The sequence below is a fragment of the Corticium candelabrum genome, chromosome 13, assembly GCF_963422355.1.
Source record: "Corticium candelabrum chromosome 13, ooCorCand1.1, whole genome shotgun sequence".
In the NCBI taxonomy this organism is placed as follows: Eukaryota; Metazoa; Porifera; class Homoscleromorpha; order Homosclerophorida; family Plakinidae; genus Corticium; species Corticium candelabrum.
Window position 1 is genome coordinate 4,776,590 of NC_085097.1, and position 17,704 is coordinate 4,794,293.

Sequence of the window (17,704 nt, forward strand, 5' to 3'; positions counted from 1 at the left end):
TTTCATTTGTTGACTGACCAAAACCGTTTGCAGTACTCTAGAAATTGGCTTCTGCAAAATGCAATACCAGGGAGTCTATATATGCATTCACGTTTGCTCCAGGCACTGAATGCCTCAATCCTACATCCACATGTGGCTTTACACAGCAGGACCACTTGCAGATCGTCTAACACTTCAGCACGAGTTCGTATGTTAGCGAGTCTCTCGTTTGACAGACTTTACTTATACTTAAATTCATTGTGTGCCTTTTCAAACTGATCATTACTTTCTTGCATATGTTTGTAGGCTAATTAATTAGCCTAATTGTATTGAGTCTCCCATTAATATATATATATATATATATATATATATATATATATATATATATATATATATATATATACGTACTATAAAAACGATCACCGTTTTTGCACATGTTTGTATGCCTGGCAAAGATATCATTGTTTGTAATGTCCAATTCTATTTTTGTAACCTGCTCTTTGAATTTCTAATCAGGGCGTGATCAAGCGGTGATTCCCCTCATTTCGTATTCGGGCAAGCCCCTGACACCATCATGCATGCAGATAGCGTAATTAGATCTACAGAATGTAGAGAAATGATAGCTTTCATGACCATGTCTTCGCGAAATCAATAAGAAAAAGAACGCAATACGAGTCTAAGTTCTGTATTTGTCATTGTCGTTGCGCAAGCAAAATGCGTCCATGCATATACATATGTAAAGCTAGGCATTAGTAATGCTATACGCGCGTATGCATATATAGTACATGAATGTGAAAGTTTACAGAGCCGATCTAGATTTCTAAAAAAATTGTCAATCTACGAAAATAAACTAAAATTTATCTGTATTTTATTTTATTAACGCCAAATAACGATGTTTATACGTTTATATGTTTATAGCTGTTTGGTATAAACAATTAAGTTTGTTTAGGAAATAGTAAAGCGCTTGAGGAATAGCCTAGACGGAGAGCAAGTTGTCGTCAGTCTATGTATGTCTCTACGTATGTCTTTAACTACTTCTTGTATATCTGCAGATGAGTTAAAAACTTTTTAGAGTTTCCATTAGTCTGAGCTATAGTGATGATTTCTCAATCACAGCTCAAAAAGTTGAGGGGGCACGTGCCCCAGTGTTCCGCGGTTTCTAGTGCTTACTACATAATATCTCCACTATTATTTGACATACTATTTCAGTTTGATTTATAAAGAATTTTATTACTCTCATAAAAACGCTTTACAGAGAAGCTATATTTAGATACGAATTGCATGCGCGCACTGAGTTGCAATACAGATATAGATTGTAATTACACGTCAGCATTAGTCTACTACGTCATTAACTAATCTTGCGGAGAGATGGTCTGATTTACGCAGAATCTTTTGCTCCTCCACCTTCTGTGAGATCCAATTTCGAACTACGTCAGGGGCATATCCCAAATCTTCAAGGGGAATCACCGAGCATTGTACCTCAATTAATTGGACCACGCCCTTATGTTTACAGACAACACTTTACTCCACTACGAGATATGCAAGAAAAGCACACATGTGGCTAGTGGTATTTTTTGCGTGCGTGCTAGGCGGTCACAGTGAATAGTTGGCCTAACTAAATAACGACTTATGTTTGCTGTTTGGCATTCGGCACACTACGCATGCGTGTTATTTCCAGACGATCGATTACTTCATTCGAGATGCTTCTCTTCGAAGTCTTGCTTGTCGTGGCATTTCAAGCAGTAGGAAGTGGTAAGGGCGGGGCGTAACCTAGTGGCTAACGATCGCATACTCGTTGACCGCATGTGACGCAATTGTTGCTCTGTAGAAACCGCAAGTTGTTCGAGCTGGAAGACGGCTTACGAATGCAGTTATTCCGACCCCTGCACCTGGCGACAAGCCTCGAATCTACCGAAAGTCGCTTTTCCCGGTTGCTTATGGTCGGACGACAGCAAAGTGGACGAAGCAAACTGTCGTGAGGTAATGCGGTGTGCACTGAGGCGTAGCCCTCCAGGACAACCAGACGAGTGTTGTAGAAAACGTCGGAGGGAAGCCTGCTATGACCCACAAACGACCCAACCAAACAGCAACGAAATGCATGTTTCTAAAAGTAAGACATCTTTGTATTAATGGAATGTAATTGCGCATCTATTTTCGTTATGAGCTAGAACACATGACCGTCGACAACGGCATAGTGTGTTTGCTACAGAAGAACTATTATGTCCTGGCAAGCGTCTCGAAGTAATCCACCCTTTGCCTGTCTATATACGTAGACATGCATTTGGCCAATAATCGACTGTTTGTAGGTATGTTCAAGCTCCTTGCAATTACATTAGGGTTCGTGCGCCGTACGGCAGTCATCAAGTGTATTACAACGTTTGGGTCTCCTTGAGTTCCAGATGCAATCTCAGCAGAGACGCTGCGCCTTGCCAGTCGGGAAACAGCTTGGTTGTCGTGCAAGGAACGGCTGACAGTTACAACGGTGACTCTTATAACTATCGTTCTTGCTTGAGTGGAAGAGAGGGAGGAGATCCTGCAGGCTACTTCATCGATGGTGACGGTGATGTCGCATTCAATGCTGGGCACTTGGTCTGTTGTCCTGCTGGCGGGCAGATAGGTCACACTGGACGAATCCCGGTTGTCTTCAAGGTTCGATTTGGTCCTAAGAATGACGCTGAAATATCCCAATTGGATTACTCACGCCTCACATCTTGCAACAGTACGGATAACAAGCAAATTACAGGCACACTCTACCTACAGTCCGACGAATCTACATGGATGAGGATGTCTAACTATACATTTCCATTGTTTCACTGCATTGTTGATGAAGCTGTTAATCGTAGTCAGAAAGGCGATGAGATTTTTGTGTCTAACCGCACTGCTATTGAATGCTTTCTCAACGGGGCGACAAAATTTCCAGTGAGTCATCTCAGTTGTCAAGTTTTTTGTTTAGCTGCTACACTTCGAGTCTCGCTTAGTCACAAAATGGTGTCATCATTTGACTTAGATATGCATCCGGATGACCTTGGATATCGACGCAGATTTCTTGTGGCTAATGCATCTCATAGTACGAGCAGTAGAATTGAAATTAGAGCAAAATGCTTGCAACCAATGACTTTAAACTGGACTGATGTCGGAGACCCGTATCTTGTCAATGTAACTGTGGTACATACGGAAGACAGCCACGAGCCAGATATAAATCTGGTGTTACTAATACCTCTTGTCATTGGTGTTTTAATTGTTGCATTACTATCTGTATTCGCCGTTTATGTTTGCTGCAAGTGCAGGGCTCGGTGTAAGTGCAGGGCTCGTAGCAATGCATACGTGCCGTTACTTTGTGACGGGGTGGTACAAGTTGAGTTGATGGTGCCGTTCAATATGATAAAGACGTCATGTTTTTACAGTAAAAAAGATATTTGGGTCACTGAAACATTGTTTTCCATCTTGCAAAATGAAAGAGACATCGAGTTGGAGCCGTATCTACAAGCTGGTGTACCACAACCAGAAGCAATTGTGACCAGGATGAATAAGTGTGACCGAATAATCATTGTCATCAGTCAAAACTTTTTGGACGACGAATGGCAGAGCTATGTTATCAATCAAGCTATAACTGAAACCTTAAAGCAGAAGCACAAAGTTATACCAATTAATTTGGACGCCAGTGACATGCCCTTGGAGCTTCAACAACTAGTATATCTTGAACCAAACGATGTTGACTTTTCAAACCGTCTCTTGACAGCAATACGTAATAACTAGCGACAGACACTGAGAGCTAGGTCTGTAGCATCCATGACGAATATGAATAATTTATCTAATATTCTATTATCTTGTACGTTTCATTAACTGCGGCTAGAGGCGTGTTTGAGGTTTCTATATAGCTAGTTGCAAGTTGGTTGCTGCTGTGTGTACAGCACTGATGTACTGTGTATATATAGCTGAATTCAAATAAACTCTTATTTCGTATCGTATGGTAGAAAACCAGCTTAAATTAGAACAGAAATCAAGTGGTTCACTGATATTTGTATATACGTACATACATACATCTGGTACGAATATACATATATGCATACATACATACATTTAGTGTTTTTCCCATTCCTCATGCAGCATGGCTGAAACCCCAGCTGACTAAATAGACGTATCTATATGGCGCAGTTACAAGTAGTGTGTCGTTATGCCCTTCCATGATGGGCAAATAGGGTCTTTGCCCCCATCTCGGCGCCCACCAACCCGGCCGGTGAGCTCAGTAGGGTAAATGATTCTGTGTAGTCTACACGGCGATCACGACTAGCCGATTCGATATAGATCGGGGCGTCGCGTAATAGGGGCTAGAGCGGGCTTGAGCCCCACCACTTTTCGGGGGCCTTTTCCTTTTTCCAATATCAAAGACCGGAGCTGAAGTCTCAGCAGCCAGTCAGCACCACAAATTTTTTCGCCCACGCAACGCCCCTGTAAAGATTGCAGGCATTACGTTGACCGCGAACTCTAGACACCGCACCTGGTGAATATCAATGACCACCAGAAAAGCGCTGAACGTCATCGTCAATGGACCTAATAACAAAATGTCTATTTGCGGCATCTAAATCATTATTTGTAGTCTTTCTTTGCAGCATATTAGCACTGGTCCTAGATTAGTCTTGTAGCAGACCCCTCACGCTGCGCTTTCGCAATTCCCGGATGTTTAATTAAGCGACATAACAGCCGGGAATGACGAAAGTGCTAGTCACGAGTCTGCGGTACAACAACGCAAGGAGAGGGTCTGGTAGAGTACGAAGCTTGTTCTAGCTATACTACTTCCAAAGTGATAGGGCGTGGCTGATTATGTGATTACATCGCCACTTTGTACTAAGTCTCGCGTGGCCAGGCATTTAGAGCGCGAGAGGTCCGACTTAGGTGAGGCTTCATTTGCACTCCCGGATCCTCCAACCATTGAGGCTATCTACCATTCTGAGACTTGCATTGTGTCTTGCAACATGTCTTCCGACTGGGAACTATACATTACCCCCAATCTGTCGGAAATTGTTCAAAAGTTAAACCCGACGTTGCTGATGGAGCGTTTACGCTCTTGTGGCGTTCTAACCGCAGAAGATTGCAGTAGCCTGCGAAATGGCTGTTCCACAGAGGAAGAGCGCTCTCGAAAACTCCTCCACGATATTTTGCCGCGCAGGGGAAACGATGTATTCAATCAATTCTGTCGAATCCTTCTTACAGTTGAAGGACAGAATCACATTGTCACGCAAGTCATGAAGGTTCCATCTGCTCATCGTGCTCGGACGCAACTACAACATGTACAGCCAGAGGAGTCTCCCCTAGACCCTGAAAGCAGTCAGCGGGTATGTGAGTGTGTCAAAGTTATAGATACTGTTGAAAGTATTCAGACACTCTAATAGTATTTGTACGTCTGGTTGTATTGTTACAATGTGTTGTAGGTAAGGAAGGGGTCTAGCTAGGGGTTCATGCAAATACACTACAGTTGATCAGTTTACGTATTTTGTAGTGTATTGTAAGTTTGTAACAATACCATACACTACCAAATACGCCTAATTAAAATAGAATTAATTTTTGATAATATTTAGTTTGTATGTGTGTGTGTGTGTGTGTGTGTGTGTGTGTGTGTGTGTGTGTGCTGTGCTGTGGCTCAATTGGTTACAGAGTGCGTTTGGAGAATGGAAACATTCGGGACCTTGCTGGGTTACATGTTCAAGTCACGGTGATGGTGAGCTATGGCATAATTTCCTTGGGCAAGAAACTTACACAAAGTTGCCTCTCTCGACTCAGGAGTATAAATAAGTACCTGGTCTTTGACTGTGGTGGCAAAGGCCTCCAACTGCGAAAAAGTTCATTAGCCACTGGAGTTCGGGTGGGACTTTGGGTCCTAAACCACAGTTGGCGTTGCAGTCGGTGCTCCTGCGAGCACCTGGCCAGACTCCAGGAGATTGCTTAGCAAGGCCCAAATCTCCTACTTAGTGCACAGGAACCCAGCCCATTTGGCTGGGGCATTACTGTTTAACGACAGCTCTTTATCCATTTGCCGTGTGTGTGTGTGTGTGTGTGTGTGTGTGTGTGTGTGTGTGCATGTCTGTTTGTGTGTGTATGTGAGGGTGTCCATGTGTGTGAGTGTGTGTCCATGTGTGTGAGCGTGTGTGTGTGTGTGTGTGTGTCCGTCCGTGTGTGTGTGTGTGTGTGTGTGTGTGTGTATGAGTGTGTGTGTGTGTGTGTGTGTGTGTGTGTGTGTGTGTGTCTGTGTCTGTGTGTGTGTGTGTGCGCGTGCGTCTGTGTGTGTGTGTGTGTGTCCGAGTGTGTGTGTGTCCGAGTGTGTGTGTGTGTGTGTGTGTGTGTGTGCGTGTGTGTGCGTGTGTGTGTCTTTTATAGAGAGACAGATGACTCCACTAAAGCTAGTATTATGCAAACTTTAACATTCAAAAACGGGTGTAGTTGATTTATGTTGCTAATGTAGTACTGCAGTTATTGAATTATAGCAAAACAGATCTGCTACACTTGGTTCTGAATGTCCAACTTTGCAGTTAATTTTTCAGAGTCTAGCCTTTGAGTAGTGAGATGAGTACATCTTAACCACGAGGATATTAAAGTAGGATTGTTGCCATCTTGCAATAGAAAGTGTTGCAAGCTTTGCTGGGACATAATTAGTCCAATACTCAATTAACAGCAAAGACCCTTAGGTTCCTACTTAATTAATTTACGTTTGATTGAATTATAGTGAAATTGTTGTATAATTTGCAAATGATCACAATCTGACTTGTAACAGTAAGAAATGCTTGACTATCAAGTTCACGGCAAAGAGACAGCCACCCTCTGTGGTTACAGAGTTCTCTCGTGGTGGTGGTGGTGGTGGTGATGATTTATTGTGTAGTCAAAAGTTTTCTCATCTTGGGGTAATAAAGGATATGCAATTAAAACTTTGATGTCGCAGCTGTGGAGAGTAGAAAACAGAAATTTTGGGGGCGTCAACTCATTAGCTGCTCGTGTGTACAGAACACATGTTTGAAGGATAATGTGTGGAAGAAACTGGGTGGACGTACAACTTTTCCCAATTTTATCATATGGTAGCCAATTTAATATGGAATATAGAGAAAATGTCTGTATCTAAGCTAGTAGGTGGAACAAATCGGAAGGGTATCAAGAGAGGTATCGGACTGAGACGAAAAGGATTCGGTACGATATCGACTGGGAGATTGGTTTGCAGAAGCATCGGTACAGGTCCAGAGGTCTGCGGTCTTGTATATGAAAACTGCTTTGGAATTGTCAAACCCTCTTGTTTGAGGGCTTGCACTTATGACATATAGAGACAATTTAGGGCATTCGTTGAGGTATTCTGTAGGAAATCTGTTAGCTCTAAATTATAGAGAATTAAAGTTTCTGTGTTGACCTAGTTTTATTTGTGTTCTGGTTTGTCTTGTTTGTGTAGAGTATTTGTTGGTATGCGTGTATGTTACGTCTTGTGTTGTAATGGGAAAGATACTTTGTGATGAATGCAAACCTTTCCAGAAGTGCACAATGAATCAAAACGTTAAGTTTTTTGTTTCCCCATCTTGCCAGGCAATTCTAAACAACAGTGCTATTCGCAGTGTTTATATTGCCATCCCTATTGATGTCGACTATGTGGATGAATCAGAAACTGAGAAACCTGTAGTGGTACATCCGTCATCATTTGTCTCCATTAATAATGAGGTCTCTGCAACTTCGAATGTAAGTGTTGAAGAAAAGTATATCGACAAGGAACATCTTCAAACGAAAATCACTTATATATTGAGAGTTGATGTTCATGAAGTACACTTAACTGTTTCTATAACCAACAGTACATGGATGTTTCTGCGTTTGTCAGCTCAAGCTGGATTACGACTTTTGCAAACCTTGAGTGCACAAGAGTCTAAACATTTCTTTGCTTCGATGATTGCAGAAGCATTCCACTCTGAGTCAGCAAGAAATGTCTCTATTAAGTTGAAATTGAGCAACTTGCCATCACATACATTTATATTATTCCTACTGGGATATTTTGTGTCAATCAGAAGATGTTCATCTCATTACAACTGATGGTACTTCATTCTTTGGTTAAGGCCTTTGTCATGTCATTAATTAAATTTATATTTTTGTTTTATGTCAAATATCAGATAAGGTGGACAGCGGGTGAGTAATCAATATTTCAGGCATGTCATCATTGAAAATATATTTTTTAATTATTGTTGTAGGAGAGATTTGTTTGGAATTGTTATTGGGACTGCCAATACTTGTTTATCTGATCATAACATCATGTGTGTTCATGGGTTTTTCAATGAGCAGCAGATCTGATGTTGGAGCTGTTGATCATTCTACGTCATTACGCCATTATTTAAGCACAGGTTAGTAATTGGTATACTACATTGAGGCGATTTTCTATTGATATGACAGCTAGTTGTTGCTTGTACGTTGAATTTGGTTATTTTCATTAAATGGTTAATATTCGAGCATAACAGTCAACAGGAGCAGTTAACAAACATTATGTATTATATATAGTAGGAAACGATATCCAGTTTATGTGACTGAGCTCATGAAAAGCTTTTCAAAAGTACCTTGTTGAGGGGCAAATTATATGGCCCCCCAAACGCCACCCATTTCATGCTGTTCTCTCTCTCTTCATTTATGCATAAAATGATATTTTCATGTTGGTGTGTGCATCTGTCTTGGCGTTTGCCTCAGATAGACAGAAGTACAGACATTCTGGCTTCTTTGTGGATATAAGTACCTGTATATTTGTATAACTTAGTTTAGGTAAACCTGTCTGTGTCTACATTGCACGTGTAATGACAGTAGTTTGTGACTGTTGATGTAGGAAGTGCAAGGAGAATGTGGCAGATGAACCAGAGGACGTTGACAAGATACTTGGGTCAGCGAAACATTGTTTCCCATTTTGCAAGCACGAGAAGACATTGATTTGGTGAAGTCTAGAGAACTTGGTCTACCGATGCTAACAGCAATTGTGAAACAACTGGATGGATGTGGTTGAATACTCATTGTCATCAGCAAGAACTACTGGAACAAAACAGAGTGGAAATACGAGGTCAATCAGGCTTTGTCACAAGGCATGGAACAGAAGCGCTCTACCGTGATACCAATTGTACTAGACGGTTGTGAGATGCCTTAAGAACTCCAATATCTAATAGCTCTTAGTGCAAACGACGACGACTTTACGAATCGTCTCTTAGCAGCAATATACGGCCGAAACTACGTAGCAAGAACACCAGATCTGCAATTGCAACATTCGTGACAAATATCTGTTAGATCTGAAACTTAGAATACTTTGTTTGCTGTGACTATAGCCAAGTCTCTGTACTTAGCTAATTGATTAATTGATTGGCTAATTGATTAATTGATTATCTAATTGATTGCCTAGAAGAAAGCTAGACCATACGATTTTGAGTTACAATTTGACTGCTGTCTAGACAGCATTGAGTGTTGTTTATGTATTTTTTTTAAAAATCAAATTTTTAATAGTTAAAATTTGCTTTGTGTGTTGTACGATAAAATTTAGCAACCGTGTAACAAATGATTCTGCTATACATTGCTAAATTTTGTCTATAAGCTATACAACTTTGGAGTTTCAAAAGAGTTAGCTTTGATTGCCATGTGTGCAACCATATTTGCATTTAGTCACCTGACAGTCACGTAATTTGCTGGCAGTGAAACAACTAAATGCAGACCAGATTGTATTTAGTACTGATTATATAGCTTTTAGTCTAAAACTTCGTGACATGCATAAGCCAAACATTTAGTATTGCAAATAAAAAACAATTTGATCTATTTATGTATGCATGACAAACAGCAATTTGATCACTAACTTTCTATTCAATCAAATTTGAATTTTTTAATTTAAAATTTAATCAAAACTAGGAAACAAAGCTAAAGCAATCAAATTGCTGACCACGGGAGTAGCAAAGTGTTTCATAGTAGTAATTCCCATTACCACAGAGTCACATGAGCTCTAACTCGTGCCTTGTACACGTAGGTAGGCGCTTTGTTTACGGCTGACACACATTGGCACATAACAATAACAAAGCATTGTGTGATACTGTATACCAATAATGAAAAGATAAGCGACGGCGACTGGTTGGATGTCGGCGGATGCGAAATTGCATCTAGAGACGAAGACTTCGTTCTATATGCATGTGTTAGATTTACTACCATGCAGATGCTAAGTTTGGCAATAAATGTATTGAATGGTTAATCAGTGTCTGAATTGTTTTTGAACATCTCGTTTGCCTTCACTTAATGAATCAGACACTCAGTCTAGTAGCTACTGTGCACGACCATATGGAGTGCAAATAGATGATCAATAGCATATTTAAATCTCTCTCTTTCACACTCACACACACACACACACACACACACACACACACGCACACACACACAAACAACAAACACACACACACACACACGCACGCGCGCGCACACACACACACACACACACACACACACACACACACACACACACACACACACACACACACACACACACACACACACACACACACACACAAATGCTATCAGCATTCTCGGCTACATTCTGTCATGTAAAGTATAGTTAGCTAAATTGCTAATTACGGATAACATAACTAGCTGTTGTCAGGGACATCCCCGAATCTGAAATGAGGGGAATAACCGTGACACTGCTTGATCACGCCCATTTTTCAAATTCAAACTCAGAGTACGAACGTAACTATTATTCGACACCGTTTTCTCTAGAAGGCATACAAACATGTGAGAGAAACAGACAGCATGATCATTGCTTTCTCGCACATGTTTGTACCTGTCCTGCCGTCTAGAGCCATATTTGGGTTTAAATCCTCATGTGGCTGTAGCACTGACGCATGTCAATGCCCGGAGCCAACGTGAATGTATAGTACATACGCCGTCGTTACCCTAACTACAGAAAATCCGGGAGCTTGCGGTTTCGAACGATATCAAGATCGTCACTGTCCGCCCTATTGCGCAGAACTTATTACAGATTTTCAAAGCGCAAAGTCAATGCGAACAGAGAGTAGTTACATCGCAACTTTGCACAATCCTGAGTCTCGCGTGGCCAGACATTCACAGCGCGAGACAAGGTGATGCTTCCTTCGCACTCCCGGATACTCCAACCATCTGAAACTACCAGGCTGAGACTTGCAACATGTCTTCCGACTGGGAACGATACTTTACCCCCAATCTGTCGGAACTTGTTCAAAAGTTAAACCCGATGTTGCTGATGGAGCGTTTGCGCTCTTGTGGCGTTCTAACCGCAGAAGATTGCAGTAGCCTGCGAAATGGCTGTTCCACAGAGGAAGAGCGCTCTCGGAAACTCCTCCACGATATTTTGCCGCGCAGGGGAAACGATGTATTCAATCACTTCTGTCGAATCGTTCTTCCAGTTGAAGGACAGAATCACATTGTCACGCAAGTCATGAAGGTTCCATCTGCTCATCGTGCTCGGGCGCAAGTACAACATGTACAGCCAGAGGAGTCTCCCCTAGAGCTTGAAAGCAGTCAGCAGGTATGTGAGTGTGTCAAAGTTATAGATACTGTTGAAAGTATTCAGACACTCTAATAGTATTGGTTGTAATTACAGTGTGTTGTAGGTAAGGAAGGGGTCTAGCTAGGGGTTCATGCAAGTACACTACAGTTGATCAGTCTACGTATTTGTAGTGTATTGTAAGTTTGTAACAATACCATACACTACCAAATACACCTAATTAAAATAGAATTAATTTTGATAATATTAGTTGTGTGTGTGTTTGTGTGTGTGCGTGTGTGTGTGTGTGTGTGTGTGTGTGTGTGTGTGTGTGTGTGTGTGTGTGTGTGTGTGCTATGGCTCAATTGGTTACAGAGTGCGTTTGGAGAATGGAAACATTTGGGACCTTGCTGGGTTACATGTTCAAGTCACGGTGATGGTGAGCTATGGCATAATTTCCTTGCGCAAGAAACTTACACAAAGTTGCTTCTCTCGACTCTGGAGTATAAATAAGTACCTGGTCTTTGACTGTGGTGGCAAAGGCCTCCAACTGCAACAAAGTCCATCAGCCACTGGGGTTCGGGTTGGACTTTGGGCCCCAAACCACAGTTGGCGTTGCAGTCGATGCTCATGCGAGCACCTGGCCAGGCTCCAGGAGATTGCTTAGCACGGCCCAAAGCTCCTACTTAGTGCACAGGAACCCAGCCATCTGGCTGGGGGCATTACCGTTTAACGACAGCTCTTTATCCATTTGCCATTTGTGTGTGTGTGTGTGTGTGTGTGTGTGTGTGTGTGTGTGTGTGTGTGTGTGTGTGTGTGTGTGTGTGTCTATGTGTGTGTCTGTGTGTCTGTGTCTGTGTATGAGTGTGTGTGTGTGTGTGTGTGTGTGTGTGTGTCCCCGTGTGTGTGTGTGTGTGTGTGTGTGTGAGTGTGTGTCCATGTGTGTGTGTGTGTGTGCACGCACCTTTTATAGAGAGACAGATGACTCCACTAAAGCTAGTATTATGCAAACTTTAACGTTCAAAAACAGGTGTAGTTGATTTATGTTGCTAATGTAGTACTGCAGTTATTGAATTATAGCAAAACAAATCAGCTACACTTGGTTTTGAATGTCCAACTTTGCAGTTATTTTTCAGAGTCTAGCCGCTGAGTAGTGAGATGAGTACATCTTAACCACGAGGATATTAAAGTAGGATTGTTGCCATCTTGCAATAGAAAGTGTTGCAAGCTTTGCCGGGACATAATTAGTCCAATACTCAATTAACAGCAAAGACCCTTAGGTCCCTACTTAATTTACGTTTGATTGAATTGTAGTGCAATTGTTGTATCATTTGCAAATGATCACAATCTGACTTGTAACAGTAAGAAATGCTTGACTATCAAGTTCACGGCAAAGAGACAGCCACCCTCTGTGGTTACAGAGTTCTCTCGTGGTGGTGGTGGTGATGATTTATTGTGTAGTCAAAAGTTTTCTCGTCTTGGGGTAATAAAGGATATGCAATTAAAACTTTGATGTCGCAGCTGTGGAGAGTAGAAAACGGAAATTTTGGGGCCGTCAACTCATTAGCTGCTCGTGTGGACAGAACACATGTTTGAAGGATAATGTGTGGAAGAAACTGGGTGGACATACAACTTTTCCCAATTTTATCATATGGAAGCCAATTTAATATGGAATATAGAGAAAATGTCTGTATCTAAGCTGAAACAAATCAGAAGGGTATCCAGAGAGGTATCGGACTGAGACAAAAAGATTCGGTACGAGATCGACTGGAAGATTGGTTTGCGGAAGCATCAGTACAGGTCCAGAGGTCTGCGGGCTTGTATATGAAAACTGCTTTGGAATTGTCAAACCCTCTTGTTTGAGGGCTTGCACTTATGACATGTAGAGACAATTTAGGGCATTCGTCGAGGTATTCTGTAGGAAATCTGTTAGCTCTAAATTATAGAGAACTAAAGTTTCTGTGTTGATCTAGTTTTATTTGTGTTCTGGTTTGTCTTGTTTGTGTAGAGTATTTGTTGGTATGCGTGAACTACAACTGTAATTGTTGTGATAAGAAATATATTATTATTGTTGTTGTATACTATAGATGTCTTGATCATGGAAGAAACATTTAATAGCTATTGCTGCAATATCGGTTGCTTTGTTAGTCAGCTACATTGGATATTGTAGTAAGCAAATTTTGTATGATTCGAATGTGTGTTTTGTTTCATTGCTTAAGCTTGATGTATCTTTGTGCCCTGTAGTCCATGCTACCAAGTATGATGAACTGTCAAGTACATGTTGGAAATTTGTTCAAAATGAAGCATCAGAACTCTCTGAGAAACTACATTTTACAAATGATATGAATGATATGCTATTTTCTAACGATTTTATTGACGAAAGTCGTTCAATGGAAATACATGAACGTTTGAGTGAGGCCAAATGGACAAATTTGGATACTTACAAGTTGTTGATGGCTGTCCTTCCAAAATCTGACAATGCAACATACATGAGGTTCTGTTGTTTATTGCGTGTAAAGTCCAATTTGCCTGTAATGGGAAAGATACTTTGTGATGAATGCAAACCTTTCCAGAAGTGCACAATGAATCAAAACGTTAAGTTTTCTATTTCCCCATCTTGCCAGGCAATTCTAAACAACAGTGCTATTCGCAGTGTTTATATTGCCGTCCGTATTGATGTCGACTATGTGGATGAATCAGAAACTGAGAAACCTGTAGTGGTACATCCGTCATCATTTGTCTGCATCAATAATGAGGTCTCTGCAACTTTGCATGTAAGTGTTGAAGAAAAGTATATCGACAAAGAACATCTTCAAACGAAAATCGCTTATATATTGAGAGTTGATGTTCATGAAGTACAGTTAACTGTTTCTATAACCAACAGTACATGGATGTTTCTGCGTTTGTCAGCTCAAGCTGGATTACGACTTCTGCAAACCTTGAGTGCACAAGAGTCTAAACATTTCTTTGGTCTGATGATCGCAGAAGCATTCCACTCTGAGTCAACAAGAAATGTCTCTATTGAGTTGAAATTGAGGAACTTGCCATCACATACATTTTATATTATTCCTACTGGGATATTTCGTGTCAAATCAGAAGATGTTCATCTCATTACAACTGATGGTACTATAGTCTTTGGTTGTCTTGTGTCATTAATTAAATTTATATTTTTGTTTTATGTCAGAGATAAGACAAGTTGGACAACGGGTGAGTAATCAATATTTCAGGCATGTCATCATTGAAAATATATTTTTAATTAGTGTTGTAGGAGAGTTATTGGGATTGCCAATACTAATTTATCTGATCTTAACACCAGGTGTATTCGCTGGTTTTTCAATGAGCAGCAGATCTGATGTTGGAGCTGTTGATCAGTCTACGTCATTACACCATTATTTAAGCTCAGGTTAGTAATTGGTATACTACATTGAGGTGATCTTCTATTGCTATGACAGCTGGTTGTTGCTTGTAAGCTGATTTTGGTTAGTCTCATTAAATGATTAATACTCAAGCATAGCAGTCAACATGAGCAGTTAACAAACATTATGTATTATAAATGGTAGGAAACAATATTCGGTTTATGTGACTGAGCTCATGAGGAGCTTTTCAAAAATACCTGGTTGAGGGGCAGTTAATTCTAATTATATGCTCCTCCAAACGCCACCCATTCCATGTTGTTCTCTCTCTTCTTTTACACATAAAACAAAATTTTCATGTTGGTGTGTGCATCTGTCTTGGTGTTTGCCTCAGACAGACAGAAGTACAGACATTCTGGTTTCTTGGTAGATATAAGTACCTGTATATTTGTATAACTTAGTTTAGGTAAACCTGTCTGTGTCTACATTGCACGTGTAATGACAGTAGTTTGTGACTGTTGATGTAGGAAGTGCAAGGAGAATGTGGCAGATGAACCAGAGGACGTTGTCGTCATTGTCAGCAATTGCTTCAGTATTCTTGTTCTAGTTGAATTTGTAACATTTACTAATACTGATTTCTTCTACTTGTGCATGTAGCAATTCAAGAGTATTGAAACATCAGTGGATTTCTTGTTTACAACTGTTGATGATTTAAGTGATGAGCTGAATACAACAGGTTTGACAGTGAGGTGAGCAGTACAGTCTGTGGGTTTGCTAATATTTAGAGTGAGGCAGATTGTTTGTGTAGTTGCAAGATGTGACATTACGCAGAGAAGTCTTGGATGAGAAGAACAAACAGAGCATGATAGTAATGGATGCACTCGAGAATAACAGAATTGCTGATGCATTGCAGGTTGAAGCAATGAATGTGGTTTAATTAGACAAGCAGTTGAGATACTCACCTTGTTACATATGAACGCAGGAATTGCCAGAAAATGATTGTTCAGTTGCTGCTTGCTTTACTCGAATGAAAGTACGAGAGACGACTGTTGCAAGTGATGTATATGTATGTATTAGTATGTCCACTTCAGCAGTGGTTTAGGCCAATTGTGTTTGTAATGTGATGTGTATGTGTTAGAACAAGCTTGACAGAATTAGAGGTGTTCAGGAGGACATAGAGTTGAAATTATCACAAACACCACGAGTACAACATTTTCTATCATGCTTAATGACTTGATTTTGTATCGAATTGTTTCGTTCAGTTGCAAGAGTTAACTGCTTCCAGTTCCATATTGATAGAACGATTGGCAACAAAACTAGCTAATGTGAGACTTCTCAGGAAACACAAAGAAAAAGATGCTGTCTACACCAAAGAAACAGAGACAAAGAAAGAAGTAGCAAACGCTGTTGCAAAGCAAATACTTGGTGACTTTGGTAAGGAGATATGTGACTGACACCTCAACGTGGTTGTGATTGCTGACAAATGTTTTAGAAAAATTGGGACAACAAGAGGCCTCTCACATCAGTCAAGAAAACGAAACAGGTTAGTGAATCGATTCTTAAATTAAATGGAGCGTAACGTTATTACACATAAATTTTATTGCCGACATACACTTTGATTTTGTAGCCTCTTTTGCAACAGGTTAGTAATGTACCCATTCCTAAAGTGGATTTCAGTTATAAATTATTCAAATTTTAATGATGGTTTGTTAGTGAGATGGTTTTAATTAGCAGATGCTAATCAATCAGCAGACACACGCGTGTATTGTATTATTCACAATCTGTGCCAAGAGGCTACTGCAAGTGTGTATGTATGTCGTGTGTGTGTGTGTGTGTGTGTGTGTGTGTGTGTGTGTGTGTCTGTGTCTGTGTCTGTGTGTGTGTCTGTGTTTGTGTGTGTGTGTGTGTGTGTGTGTGTGTGTGTGTGTGTGTGTGTAGTTGTCGAACAATTTGATGTGGAGACAACGCCCTCTATTATAAAGACCGCATGTCTTTACAGTAAAAAGGATACGTGGGTTACTGAAACATTGTTTCCCATCTTGCAAAGTGCAAATGACATCAAGTTGATGCTGTATCCAAAGCCGGGTCTGCCAATACCAAGAGCAATTGTGGACATGATGAATACTTGCGACCGAATAATCATTTTTCGTAAGTCAAAACTTTTTGGACGAAGGATGGCAGAGCTATGTTATCAATCAAGCTATAATCGAAAACTACAACAGAACCACGAAGTCATACCAATTCGTTTGGACGACAGTGACATGCCCTCCGAGCTTCAACACCTCGTATATCTTGGATCAAACGATGTTCACTTTTCAAAGCGTCTCTTGACAGCAATAAGTGAGAACTAGTGACAGACTCTGAGAGCTAGCTCTGTAGCATCCATGAGAATACGGATAATTTAGCTAATATTCTATTATCTTGTAAGTTTAACTGCAGCTAGATGCATGTTTGAGGTTTCTAGTTGCAAGTTATTTGCTGCTGTGTGTACAGCATTGATGTACTGTGTCTAGCGCTGAATACAAATTCAACTCTGCAGTGGTATTTTATAACTACTCAGTGTCGTATGACAGAAAACCAGCAGCTGTTTATACATTAGAACAGAAAGTCACAAAGTGGTGTACTGAAATTTGTATGTATGTATGTATGTATGTATGTATGTATATATATATATATATATATATATATATATATATATATATATATATATATAATAGGTAAACATGCATACGTATATTTATTGTTTCTTCTCAATAAGCATGGAGCATGCATGGCTGAGACTCCTGCCTAGATATAGACGTATCTATGGCACAGTAACAATGGACCTTCAGTCATATATATACACACATTTTTAAAATGTGTATATGTATCTATGTATGTACACAGACCA

The 17,704-nt window shown here is 40.4% G+C and overlaps 3 protein-coding genes and 1 long non-coding RNA gene across 6 annotated transcripts; all 4 read left to right on the plus strand.

The window, feature by feature from the left end:
• Positions 1 to 1,659: 1,659 nt before the first annotated feature.
• Positions 1,660 to 3,984, plus strand: LOC134189101 (uncharacterized). Its single transcript, XM_062657331.1, has 4 exons — positions 1,660 to 1,731; positions 1,808 to 2,089; positions 2,148 to 2,220; positions 2,286 to 3,984. The coding sequence occupies exons 1-4, from the start codon at positions 1,680 to 1,682 to the stop codon at positions 3,733 to 3,735; spliced, it is 1,857 nt and encodes a 618-aa protein (XP_062513315.1). The 5' UTR covers positions 1,660 to 1,679; the 3' UTR covers positions 3,736 to 3,984.
• A 994-nt stretch (positions 3,985 to 4,978) lies between these two features.
• On the plus strand, positions 4,979 to 9,468 carry LOC134188875 (uncharacterized). Of its 2 annotated transcripts, XM_062657082.1 has the most exons (4): positions 6,278 to 8,033; positions 8,109 to 8,124; positions 8,187 to 8,336; positions 8,807 to 9,468. In XM_062657082.1, the coding sequence occupies exons 1-4, from the start codon at positions 8,010 to 8,012 to the stop codon at positions 8,905 to 8,907; spliced, it is 291 nt and encodes a 96-aa protein (XP_062513066.1). In that variant the 5' UTR covers positions 6,278 to 8,009; the 3' UTR covers positions 8,908 to 9,468. The 2 variants fall into 2 exon arrangements, 1 of the variants encoding a protein (XP_062513066.1); XR_009971400.1 differs by adding an exon at positions 4,979 to 5,312 and having other exon boundaries at positions 7,537 to 8,336.
• Positions 9,469 to 11,167: 1,699 nt separating this feature from the next.
• Positions 11,168 to 13,969, plus strand: LOC134189303 (uncharacterized). The gene is made up of 3 exons (XR_009971478.1): positions 11,168 to 11,503; positions 13,549 to 13,630; positions 13,706 to 13,969. It is a non-coding gene; the product is annotated as an uncharacterized LOC134189303 (long non-coding RNA).
• Positions 13,970 to 14,285: 316 nt separating this feature from the next.
• Positions 14,286 to 17,416, plus strand: LOC134188900 (uncharacterized). 2 transcript variants are annotated; one of them, XM_062657108.1, is made up of 11 exons: positions 14,286 to 14,584; positions 14,646 to 14,668; positions 14,778 to 14,864; positions 15,342 to 15,406; positions 15,472 to 15,563; positions 15,623 to 15,727; positions 15,797 to 15,880; positions 15,953 to 16,018; positions 16,077 to 16,248; positions 16,307 to 16,357; positions 16,862 to 17,416. In XM_062657108.1, the coding sequence occupies exons 6-11, from the start codon at positions 15,677 to 15,679 to the stop codon at positions 16,879 to 16,881; spliced, it is 444 nt and encodes a 147-aa protein (XP_062513092.1). In that variant the 5' UTR covers positions 14,286 to 14,584; positions 14,646 to 14,668; positions 14,778 to 14,864; positions 15,342 to 15,406; positions 15,472 to 15,563; positions 15,623 to 15,676; the 3' UTR covers positions 16,882 to 17,416. The 2 variants fall into 2 exon arrangements, with proteins under 2 accessions (XP_062513092.1, XP_062513091.1); XM_062657107.1 differs by having other exon boundaries at positions 14,288 to 14,584; positions 16,814 to 17,416.
• Positions 17,417 to 17,704: the final 288 nt, after the last annotated feature.